An 11,796-nucleotide genomic window follows, 5' to 3' on the forward strand; every position below is an offset into this window, starting at 1 on the left:
CTACTTGCTTGTGTAATATGGTCCCAATAATCCCACTCAAATTTCACACTCAAAGCCAGTTGCTCTTCTCTCTTGTCAAGTGTTACAGAAAGAAATCACACTTATCACCATGAACTCCCTTGCCCCTATGATGCAGGCAAGTCAAAGACCAGAAGGGAACAAATGTTTTCTAGTAGTCACAAACCAGAGTGAGAAAGCTCTAAACCAAGTCTACTGTTTTCTGGTTTCCAAATCCATGCTAAAAACTGCAGTTAAATTTCAGCTACCAAAACAGCCTTCCTTAAGACAGGTGAGAATCCTGACAGCGGCATTGTACTGAGCACATCCTCGCGGGTCTGCACTTTACAAACGTCCTCTCTATACCTCAAGAGCCAAGCAGGCTGGCTAGATGTTAACTCCTTGAGAAGTTAAGCAAGGCCCTCAGGGTCACAAAAGCAGTGCGTGGCAGGCAGAAGAATCAGGACTCGAACCCTGGGCTAGACGATAACAGCATTAGTGCTCTTACCCATACCCCTACCCAGGGCCAACATCTCTTCTTGGTTTTGCCTGGAGCCACTTCCCTGAAATCTAACCAACCTCTCCAGAGGAGAGGGCACGGAAGCGACACAAGGTACGGGTTCCAGGACCACTTCCACCGCTTACTGGCAGTTACCTTGGGCAAACAGAACTTAACCACGCAAGGCCTCCTGTTCCTCGCCTCTAGCCTCTACAATCGAGGTCATGGTTCAGCCTGCACGGACCAGGAAGACAATGCGCGCTAAGGCTTGAGTAGGATGCGAGTGCGGGTTACCTTGACCCTTCCTCAGCGCACTGATTCAAAAGCCAGTAGTGTTTCCCAGCCTGCCCTCCGTGCTTGTGTCCCAGCTCCGCCGCCACGGCGTCCCCACGCCCTTCTCCGCCCTAGCAGCCTCCAATCCAGCGGTTCTCTTGCCTCGTCCGTAGGAAGGATGGGCCCCGGGCGCTCAGCCTCTGGCTACTTTTCTCTCTTTCCGCCTCGGGGCACTAGGGCTCGGCTCTCCTCTGGGCGCCGCGGCGGGGCGGGGATCTTTGGGCGGCTGTCGGGGGCTCCGCACAGCCAGCGCGGGGTGCGCAAGCGGCCCGCCCCGGGGGGCGGGGTGCGACCGAGGGTTTAGATAGGAGGCGCCCGCCGAGCGGAACACCCTGCAGCCCGCGCAGCTTCCTCGGCCGCGCGGCCTCCCGTCCCGAGCCGCGCGCGCAGCCGCCGGGGGTGCCCGCCCGCCGGCGCCGGGGCCCCTGGCCCTTCCGCAGCCCCGCGCCTGCCCGCCGAGCCGCCCGCCATGCGGCCGCCGCTCTACCGCTGCCACAACACCACCTCGGTGGAGAAGGGCAACTCGGCGACGATGGGCGCGGTGCTCTTCAGCGCAGGTCTCCTGGGCAACCTGCTGGCCCTGGGGCTGCTGGCGCGCTCCGGGCTGGGCTCGTGCCGGCCGCGCCCGCCGCCCTCGGTCTTCTGCGTGCTGGTGTGCGGCCTGACGGTCACAGACTTGCTGGGCAAGTCCCTCGTGAGCCCTTTCGTGCTGGCCGCCTACGCGCAGAACCGGAGCCTGTGGGGACTGGCGCCCGCGTCGGGCAGCTCGCTGTGCCAAGCCTTCGCCTTCTTCATGTCCTTCTTTGGGCTCGCCTCGACGCTGCAGCTCCTGGCCATGGCCCTGGAGTGCTGGCTGTCTTTGGGGCACCCCTTCTTCTACCGACGGCACATCACCCTGCGCCGCGGCGCGCTCGTGGCGCCCATCGTGGGCGCCTTCTGCCTGGTTTTCTGCGCGCTGCCCTTCGCGGGCTTCGGGAAGTTCGTGCAGTACTGTCCTGGCACCTGGTGCTTCATCCAGATGATGCACGAGGAGCGCTCGTGGTCGGTGCTGGGCTACTCAGCGCTCTACGCCAGCCTCATGGCGCTGCTGGTCCTCGCCATCGTGCTGTGCAACTTGAGCGCCATGCGCAACCTCTACGCCATGCACCGGCGGCTGCGGCAGCGCCCGCGCTCGGGCGCCCGGGACCGCGCGGAGCCGGGCGCGGACGAGAGGGACGCGGCGGCGCAGCCCCTGGAGGAGCTGGACCACCTGCTGCTGCTGGCCCTCATGACCGTGCTCTTCACTATGTGCTCCCTGCCTTTAATAGTGAGTCCCGGCGCAGGAGCGCGGCCCGCCGCGGGGGCGGGAGGCAAGGGTGGAGGCTGTTGCACGCCGCGCAGGAGGAGCTGCTCCCTGGGCCCCGAGCGTGTCTTGGCTTTCCCTCCAGAGCCCAGATCTGAGTTCCTTCCATAGCCCCGAGGACACAGAAGCGGGTTTGTTGAACCAGAACGGGGAAAGTCAGAGAAAGGAAGGGAAAGACAGAGTCTGATCGCGTCTTCGTAGCCCCGCAGAAGCTCTCCGCTTAGCAGTACCCTCGCCCCTCTCCTTCCCTCTGGGAAGATCTCGGGCTTATTTTTGCGCCTCGGAATTTTGAAGAGCGCGATGTGATTCCTCCTTGGCAGTACGAGTTCTTCCCTTCCCGGGGGCTAGGCACTGTGTTTCAGTCCTTAGACCTGCCCATGATTTTAGTGGCACCGGATATAGGCAAATGTACCTGGGAGTTTTCCCGCAAAAGGTGTTAGCGTGGCCAAAGAATAAGGGGAGGTGTAATCCTTCCAGAGTGATATGCCCAGATGAGAGAGTAAAGCTAGATTTTTTTTTTTTTAAAACTACGTCAACTTTGAGGAGTGGTGGCTGCTGTTCCTGGTGCTGCCGCCACGGAGGATGGTGGCCATGGAGGTGGGAGGTTGTTTGGACAGGTAGGGGTGTGGGCACAGTTCAGCCAATGGTGTCGTTTTGATAGCCTGTCCTGACAGGCCTTGTGTCTGTCTTGGCAAGCGAAGTGACATGAAAGCCATTATCTCCGGTTTCAGTTGACTAACGGGGGTGGTGGTGGAGATTGAATTACTTCGTCGTTTTGATGGTATTTCCTCCTGGAGTCCCAGCCAACACTTCTGGGAGCGGCTGATGCGATGCTGAGAAGACTTGCCCCCAGCCCCAGGGTGCTTGTTCAACAGGAGCAACATTTAAATAAATTTATTGCTAATTCAGTGCTTTTGAATGCTGAGACTTCTGTGAATAGGAATGTTAAGTTTCTTATGGCAACGTAGCAATTTTGGATGATACTTTCAAGATTGGATCAAGGTGAAATATAATGGGATTTTCCTTAAACGAAGGCTTTCATGTGTGGGAACAGAGTTGTCTGTGGCATCATCATGCAGGGTTAAGGTCAGAATTCCCATAAATAAATAAATCTATATCTGTATGAATAGGTAAGATATAGACATAGATATGAAGCAGTGGTTCTCAAACTTTAACTTGCTCGGAATCACCAGTAGGACTTTGAAAAACACAGATGCCTGCCTCCTCTCCCGAGTTTCTGATTCAGATGTTTTTGAAGAATTCTTACTTTTAATAAGTTCCCAGGTGAGGTGAAAGCTGCTGGTAGGGATCCCATTTGGAGGACCACACTCTAAAGCAGAAGTTGGCACACCACAGCCCACACTCCAAATCCATCCTGCCTGCTGTTTTTGTACAGTGGGTGGAATTAAGAATAGTATTTACAAATGAACTGATTTTGCAATCTATTTGATGATAGTGAACAGGAACTCTAAACCCCAATTAATTCAAATACTATTCCAAGAAAAAAAAAAGGTTTTGATTTTTCTCCATAGTAGACATGAACTACTGCCCCCTCAAATACTTAATTATTATTACATTTTAAATTTCATGGATGAAAGTTGTGGAAATGTGTTTTCTCTCTTGTTACAAAAGTACCTACCAAACACTCACCATTTGCCTCTTGAGCTATAAAACCTAAAACACTTATTGTTTGAGCTATAAACTTAAAACACTTACTGTTGGGCTCTTTACACAGAATGTTTGCAGACCTCTGCTTTTTTTTTTTTTTTTTTTGCATATTTTTTTATTGGAGTTTGGTTTGCCAACATATAGTATAACACCCAGTGCTCATCCCGTCAAGTGCCCCTCTCAGTGCCCCTCACCCAGACCTCTGCTCTTAAGTAAATAGCCTTAATTACCTGTGCTGTGAAAAAGCAGACAGTAGCCAAATGCATGTATATCATGTCCTCAGTTGGAATGTCTTGGTAATAATAATGCAGAAAAGACAGAATAGAGTATAATGTGAGAGTATTGCATTTGGACATGTCTCTCAGGGGACTTGAATAACTTAGAGGGGATTGTGAGGATAGAAAGAAATAATGGATTTGAAAATGATTTTTTTAAAGATTTTTTTCCCATTTATTCATGAGAAATACAGAGAGAGAGGCAGAGACACAGGCAGAGAGAAGCAGGCTCCTCGCAGATTGCCCAGTGTGGAACTCGATCCTGGGACCAGGATCACACCCTGAGCCAAAGGCAGACACTCAACTGCTGAGCCACCCAGGCGTCCCTGAAAATGATTTTATTAAAAAAAAAAACTGTAATGTTCCAAAGATAAGCAATGCAGACAGCATTCTTCACAGGAACTATAACTTTCTAGAAAGGATAAGGGCTTTAGCATAATACATTGGTTTGAATTAGCCTTCATCACTTACTAGCTATGATAGTGGCTCAAGTATCTTTTCTAACATCAATTTTCTGATCTATAACAAGGATAACCATACTTGCCTGTAAGATAGTTGTGAAGATTTGAATGAATAAAAATAAAGCACCTAACCAGGTGTCTGGCCTCAAAAATTAGTACCATTATTATTAATTATGATTTCCATTTATTATTATTGCCTCCTGGACATAGAAAATTAACCAAGAAATATGATCTCCTCAGGAGATAGCATTATTTTCTTTTTTAAAGGGTTTTAATTTAAATTCCAGTTAGTTAACATACAGTGTAGTATTAGTTCCTGGTGTACAATATAGTGATTCAGCAAACACTTCCAAATATCCTCAGTGGGCATTACTTTCTAATGCAGTGGTTTTCTAACATGTTTTGGTCTAAGGAGCCCTTTTCACTCTTAAAATTATTAAGGATGCAAAGAACTTTTATTTTTGTAGATTATAGCTATCAGTATTTATCATATTGAAATTTAAAATAAGAAAAAATTTAAGTATTATTGCAAAACAAGTTAACAAAACGTACTTTTGTTTTTGCAACAAAAGAGATGCATAGGTGTAAGGAAAACATTAGGCTTTCACAATGATTTAAGAATGAGAATAAAATTATAGAGATTATAGCAGGTAAAACAGAAAAAGAGCACAGAAGTGTTAAGAGCACAGAAGTATTGAAAACAGTCTCTGAAAATGTACATATGTGTATACCCCAAATCAACTACCTTAGAAAGGTCTAAAAACACAAGAATACACAGTATATATTCCATTAGCCATGGAAGTGATGATGTCATTACACATCAGGTATCTTTGATAAAATTTATGAGTAAAAAAGGCAAGTAATTTCTTTTTTATGAAAATAGTTTTGGGATCCCTGGGTGGCGCAGCGGTTTGGCGCCTGCCTTTGGCCCAGGGCGCAATCCTGGAGACCCGGGATCGAATCCCACGTCGGGCTCCCGGTGCATGGAGCCTGCTTCTCCCTCTGCCTGTGTCTCTGCCTCTCTCTCTCTCTCTCTGTGTGACTATCATAAATAAATAAAAATTTAAAAAAAAAAAAAAAAAAAGAAAATAGTTTTGACCCTGAAGACACACTCACAGAGAATTGAAAACCTCTACACTTTGAAAATCGCTTTTCTACGGAATGAGTCTAACAATTGGAAAGAGTAAAGCTATATATGAAGGGACAAAAGAACCTTAAAAAAAAAAAAACCCTACTCATAGCATGAATATTGTATTTCATTAAGCCAGTGAAAAGTATGTTGGGTTTGATTTTTTTAAATTAATTTTGCTATAATGCTGCATTAGAGCAAGATACTTAACCAAATTGAATTTTCAAATTTCCAACTTGAAAACTTTCTTGGGAAGAAAACACAGGGAATATCGAATGAGCTTTAGAAGCAGTTTGCGGCAATTCTCTAATGCATATAACATATTTTAATCAAAATTAATTTACCTGAGAGGCTTACAATGTATTGGAGGTAGGTAGAGAAGCAGGGACAGATGAGAAAGGAATCTAATGATAGATTAGATAGATCTAATAATAGCTGAGAGGTTTACAAGCCAGATAAGGATAAGTATGAACTTGTGTAATTGCATATATCAGAATCCATGGAGTCAGAGAAGTGATGAAGGACATCCTACAAATATTGAGATAACTCATGTATGTATTCATTCTGGTGGGCAAAAAAGAATGGGTAAGATGCTCCTTTCAAAGAAAGCTGGCAGATGTATGTAAGGGATGGTGGGCAAGACCTACACCCAGGAAAAAATGTTGAAAGTGGATTTAAAGGTCTAGAGCAGAGGATTTGGTCTAAGGTGTTGTGATGGATGAACATGATAGAAGGGGCTGTTGGAATCCAGAGAGCTCTCTCCTCACAGGGATGTCCAGCTATATAAGGCTCCAGCAAATTGGCAATGGCAACATTGTCTTAATGGACTCCTAAATTGACTCCTAAATGGACTCCTTAATGGACTCCTCAACTCCAGTTGAGGGCGCTCTTCTCACATCAATTAGCTGTGTGAATTGAACGACTTTAAACATATGTGGTGTATAATCTGAGATTACTCTTTAATCCAATCATCTTTCATAGGAAAAGTTTATAAAGTGTGTTCTAGAGAGTTGTATTGAGCAACAGAGATCTTTTGAAAGTCTAAATTGTGTTCAAGTTGATAACTTTTTTCAGGATTTATAGACTATGTGTTTTCATTACTGTCATAAATGAATTAATTTCTGTCACATTTTTAGACTCGATCAGTAAAAAAATTAAAAAGCCAGGTGTAGAACAATACATTTCTAATATAAATCAAGTGACTGGAAAATACAAATAACCTAGTTATATGCAATAGAACTGACACGGATGAATACTGCATAGGAATAAAATGGTTTCAGTTATGTAGATGTCATTTAGTTACTCAGATCCTAACTAATCGAATACTCTGAAATAGTTGGAATTATATATCACTGTACTCCACTTTCAAGAGGAAGGAACAAACGTAAAAACAAACTTACATAAAGTATTTGCTTTTTAAATCAAATGTATAGCCTATGGTCAACCATTTATTGAATTCAGCATGTAGCTGGTACCTACAACATTCAAGACACTGTAATTCACTGTGAGGATATAAAATGAGAAAAATATCACATTTGCCTACACAACCTGAGATACTGAGTGAGGGCTGGAGTGATTGGGGCCATGAGGGAGTTTAGAGGAGAAAAGGAGTCACTACTAATTGATAAAATAATAATACTACCAAATTTTTGAGTTCTTATGTGCTGGGAGCTGTCGTCAAGGTATAAACCATCGTATTCAAACTTCCTAACAGTGATGGAAGGAAAGTGGGTACAATTATCCCCATCATGCAGATGAGGAAATGGAATCATTTGCCCAATTTCACACAGCTAGTGAGAGGATTTCATCTGACCCCATAGTCAGGACTCTAAAGCCAATGGGCTTAACCACTACTGCCAAGAGACTTCCAGAAGGACTTTGTAACAGAGATAAACCCTGAAAGGAGCTAGGATTTGGACATGTAAAATCCAAAAGATTTTAAAGTGAAATGCTCAGTTTTGACATTTGTGAAATGGAGATAATGATCATCCTGCATAGGATTTTTGTGAGGGTGAAATGAAGTTTTTAAAATAAAATGCTTATTTACAGTACCTGGATATAGTTAAGTCCTACATGGGCATTAGCCATTAGTAGTACTAGTAGTAGTAATCAATTATGATAGGAGAGGGCGTTTAGATATGAATATATCTTCTTTTTCTTTAAGATTTTATTTATTTATTTATTTGAGAGAGAAAGAGCACGAGCAGGGGGAGGAGGAGAGGGAGAGGGAGAGAGACAAGCAGACTCCCCAGTGAGCTCACAGAGCTCCATGCAGGGCTCCATCCCAGGACCCTGGGATCATGACCTGTGCTGAAGTCAGATGCTTAACCGACTAAGCCATCTAAGGCATTCCATGAGTATCTTTTCTTCTTCGCCTTCGCCTTCTCCTTCTCCTCCTCCTCCTCCTCCTCCTCCTCCTCCTCCTCCTCCTCCTTCTTCTTCTTTTATTTGTTCATGAGAGACACAGAGAGAAAGAGAGAGAGAGAGGCAGAGACATAGGCAGAGGGAGAAGCAGGCTCCACGTAGGGAGCCTGATGTGGGATTCAATCCCAGGACTCCAGGATCACACCCTACGCCAAAGGTAGACTCTTAACCACTGAGCCACCCAGGTGTCCCATGAGTATCTCTTCTTAAGTGGGGTAGATGGCAATGTCCGAGCCCAATGAAATGCTCTATAGAAAAAAGAGTAAAAGGTAAGGAAACAATTATGAGAAAACACATTTCATGTTCCTTGATTGCCCCCAAATGGGTCTGGTCTGGGCAGTTTTTCATGTCCCCCTCCACAAACGTGGAGCTTATATACTTTCTGTCCCATTAGAGTCCATTTTGTCCCATTATGGATTTAGAATCTCGATAGGCATGGGGAATGGAGTGGCTGGCCTCCAGCAGAGTGGGAGCTGACTGGAGTGCTGGCAGAAGCGTTGGCCATCGTGGCTTAGTGACCGGAAAAGCCACGGGAGAGGGCAGTTTGCAGAACTCCACAGACACCGCAGGAAAGATCAAGACAATAGGGGAATCAGGCCCAAGTAAGTAGGCTTCTATTTCTGTGTGTGTGTGTGTGTGTGTGTGTGTGTGTGTGTGTGTGTGTTCTAGTCTGAAAAGAGGGTGTCAACTACAGAAAGGTAACCATCTATTCTGAGAATAAGTAATTCACTCAAGTTAGCAGGTCCTTTTGTCAGTCTCCTTCGATCTTCTCACTGGAGTATTTCCTGTCTCCTCACGTTGATTAAAAGTTTCTGTTTCATTGTTGTCTCCATACATGTGACATTTCACAAGTAAGGCTTCTCTCTGGGCTAATCAGAGGACGGGAAGCAGGCAGAAGAAAGAAAGAACTGAAGAAAAGAAAATCTCTGCATTTATGAAAATGTGGTGACCCTGTCTGTAAAAGACTGGGTGGACTGGATCTGCCCCACCTCAGCTCTTCCTCTGTGTGGCAGGGACCTGGAAACCCCAGGCCTGCAGCCTCACAGCAGGCAGAACGGCCTCCAGGGACTGAGCCCGGGGCTCCCAGGGGAGCCTCCCTTCCACACAGCCCTCAGGTCAGCCCTGCACCTGCTAGGCTCCTGCCTCACCCGGTAGCTGCAGTGGCCGTTGCTGCTTACACATTTGCCAAAAACGAATATTCCAAGCTGAGTCTTTATGTTCGTACGAAATTAATGTTTCTAAAGTGAGGTAAGTGCATTTATCTCTACCATCAACCTTTCAATATCATAATGGGATTTTTTTTTTCTTTAAACAGTATCGTGCTTACTATGGAGCATTTAAAACTGTCCATGAGAAAGATGGAAACACTGAAGAAGTGGAAGACCTCCGAGCCTTGCGTTTTCTATCTGTAATCTCCATTGTGGATCCTTGGATTTTCATAATTTTCAGAACACCAGTATTTCGGATGTTTTTCCACAAGATTTTCATAAGGCCTCTTATGTACAGAAACTGGCCGAGCAATTCGTGCCGAACGAACATGGAGTCCAGTCTGTAACAGTGTTTTACCATCTAGTCTCTGGTAAACTGAGGAATACGAATACGTTATACTTTGTGTCAAAGAACCATGATTAAAAAAAAAAAAGAAACAACTTAAAATTTAAAAGTTATCTCCTATAACAAAGCATCTAAATGTATTTTCAAAACTATTTGATAGCTGGTAACATCTTTAACAATGTGTGGTCACTCTATATTCATGAGCCCGTTCAGTAGATGTTTTCATTTCGAGTTGTCAACAGCAACTACAATTTCACATATTGTAACCAATGTTAAAAGTCTTAAAGCAATGATACTTTTTGTTCCAACATTTGTGCTTGGTGTCCCTAAATTTTAGAGAGGCCTAGAGACCTCTAGGTCTTTATTCAGATCCAACAGAAACACCACTGTTTACAGTTATGCGAGGTGTATTCTTAAAATTTCCTACCCTATTCATTTCTAGTGAAACTTGATTTATTTTGTAGCATAATAGCCTGAATTATAGATGCTCCACAGAGAAGTGAGGTGGGAAATATAGCCAGGTCAGGGTTTGGTGAGACCTTCCCCAGCCACCCTTTGGAGGAGGCCCATGTAGGGAGGCAATCCATAAATAAGCAGATGCAAGGCAAGGTGTGAGTATGGCCCACAACCCAGAGAAGAAAAATTAGTCTTTATCTTTTGAAGTCTAGTTTCTTGTGTGTTAGGGCAGGCATCAAAATTTGGGAGTGGGTTACAAAATGTTTCGATTTTTGGAAACTTCATTTTATAGGTTTATCATATTGATGGATTCTTTGCAGGAGGAGTTCATGCTTCTTTTGAAAAACAGTGATGTATGACTTATCAGAGCGTCATGTTTACCGCATTTTTCTGTGTGAAGCAGCAGGGCATTCAGCACAGAGCAAAGTCCACCCAGGACTCAGTCAGCCTTAATTGAGGATGGTAGCAACAACCTCAATGACTACCTGTTAACAGCCATATTCAGCTTTTTGTGGAAACATAATAAGTAAGATTATGTTGAGGTTCCTGAGAGCTATGCTTTCAAAACCAGAGCAGGATGTGGCTCAGATGTAGCACAACTGAGCACTTTAATTGTACATTTAAATGTTTACAGAGGTTAGCAACACTATGACCAAAAGGGGAAAGTGGGGAAAACACAACTGCAGCTAATAAACCAAACAAGAAACTCTAAACCCAGCTTGTAGGTAAGAACGTTCACCTTTGGTAAAAGAACACACGGGAATGTTAGAGAGGTTTCAGCCCGTCTGAGATCTCCTTGTACTCCAGCACACTCAAAGACTCTGAGCTGGAGAGCTGGCTACATTTGAATAGTCCCAGGACCTCCATTCAACCATCCCTTCCAGAGACAAGAATATTTGTCGTATTTCCATCTTAGCAGCAACCCCATTTTCAACCTCTGATTTATCTCACAGATGTATTAACCTAGATAGATATGTGTGTGTGTGTGTTTGTGTGGTATAGCAAAACTGTGAAATGGCCAAATTAGGAATATACAAGTTGTAATTTTAGAGTATAACATGACAAAAATGGATTTGTTTTCAAGTGTAACGTTCATTTGTGTATTTAATGTGTAAATATAATACGTGTTCTATTGTCAGAGGAAGTACTTCTTTTTTTGTGTTTTCCTTTTGGAAAATATGTATGATAATTGTCGAGCCAATTTGATAAGTTCTCAGATGAATCAATAAAAATAATTTTATAGTATTGGCAGAGAAAATTTCTTTAAATGAAAGAAAACTGTTTAGCTTTCTTTTTTGAATAAACAGTTGCCAATAGTATTTCATTTTCTAGGGTTTATTTAATAGTATGAATTTTTATATGCTCTTCTATTCAAATTTATATTACTCTAAACAAGTTTGCGTAGCTTTGTCTAAGGACTTAATAATCCTTTCTGTTTAATACAAAATGTAAATATACCATCCTGATGAAATCCATATTAATTTAGAAGTCAACTCTTCAATGATCTTTTATTTGTTTTCCATTTATTCATTAGATCATTAAATAAGGCTTCATTGACTCATACCTTTTGTCAGGTAATTGGTTAGGTGCTGAGGAAAAGAATACAGAAGACTCAACCCTGGCCCATGAGTTTCTCATTGTTGAGTGGGGAAGACAGA

At 44.0% G+C, this 11,796-nt stretch overlaps 1 protein-coding gene across 1 annotated transcript; it reads left to right on the forward strand.

The window, feature by feature from the left end:
• Nucleotides 1–1,283: 1,283 nt before the first annotated feature.
• On the forward strand, nt 1,284–11,383 carry PTGDR (prostaglandin D2 receptor). Its single transcript, XM_038544716.1, has 2 exons — nt 1,284–2,135; nt 9,444–11,383. Exons 1-2 carry the CDS (start codon nt 1,299–1,301, stop codon nt 9,681–9,683), a joined length of 1,077 nt encoding a protein of 358 aa, XP_038400644.1. The 5' UTR covers nt 1,284–1,298; the 3' UTR covers nt 9,684–11,383.
• The last annotated feature ends 413 nt before the right edge of the window (nt 11,384–11,796 follow it).

Source organism: Canis lupus, chromosome 8, assembly GCF_011100685.1.
Source record: "Canis lupus familiaris isolate Mischka breed German Shepherd chromosome 8, alternate assembly UU_Cfam_GSD_1.0, whole genome shotgun sequence".
Taxonomy (NCBI): domain Eukaryota; kingdom Metazoa; phylum Chordata; class Mammalia; order Carnivora; family Canidae; genus Canis; species Canis lupus.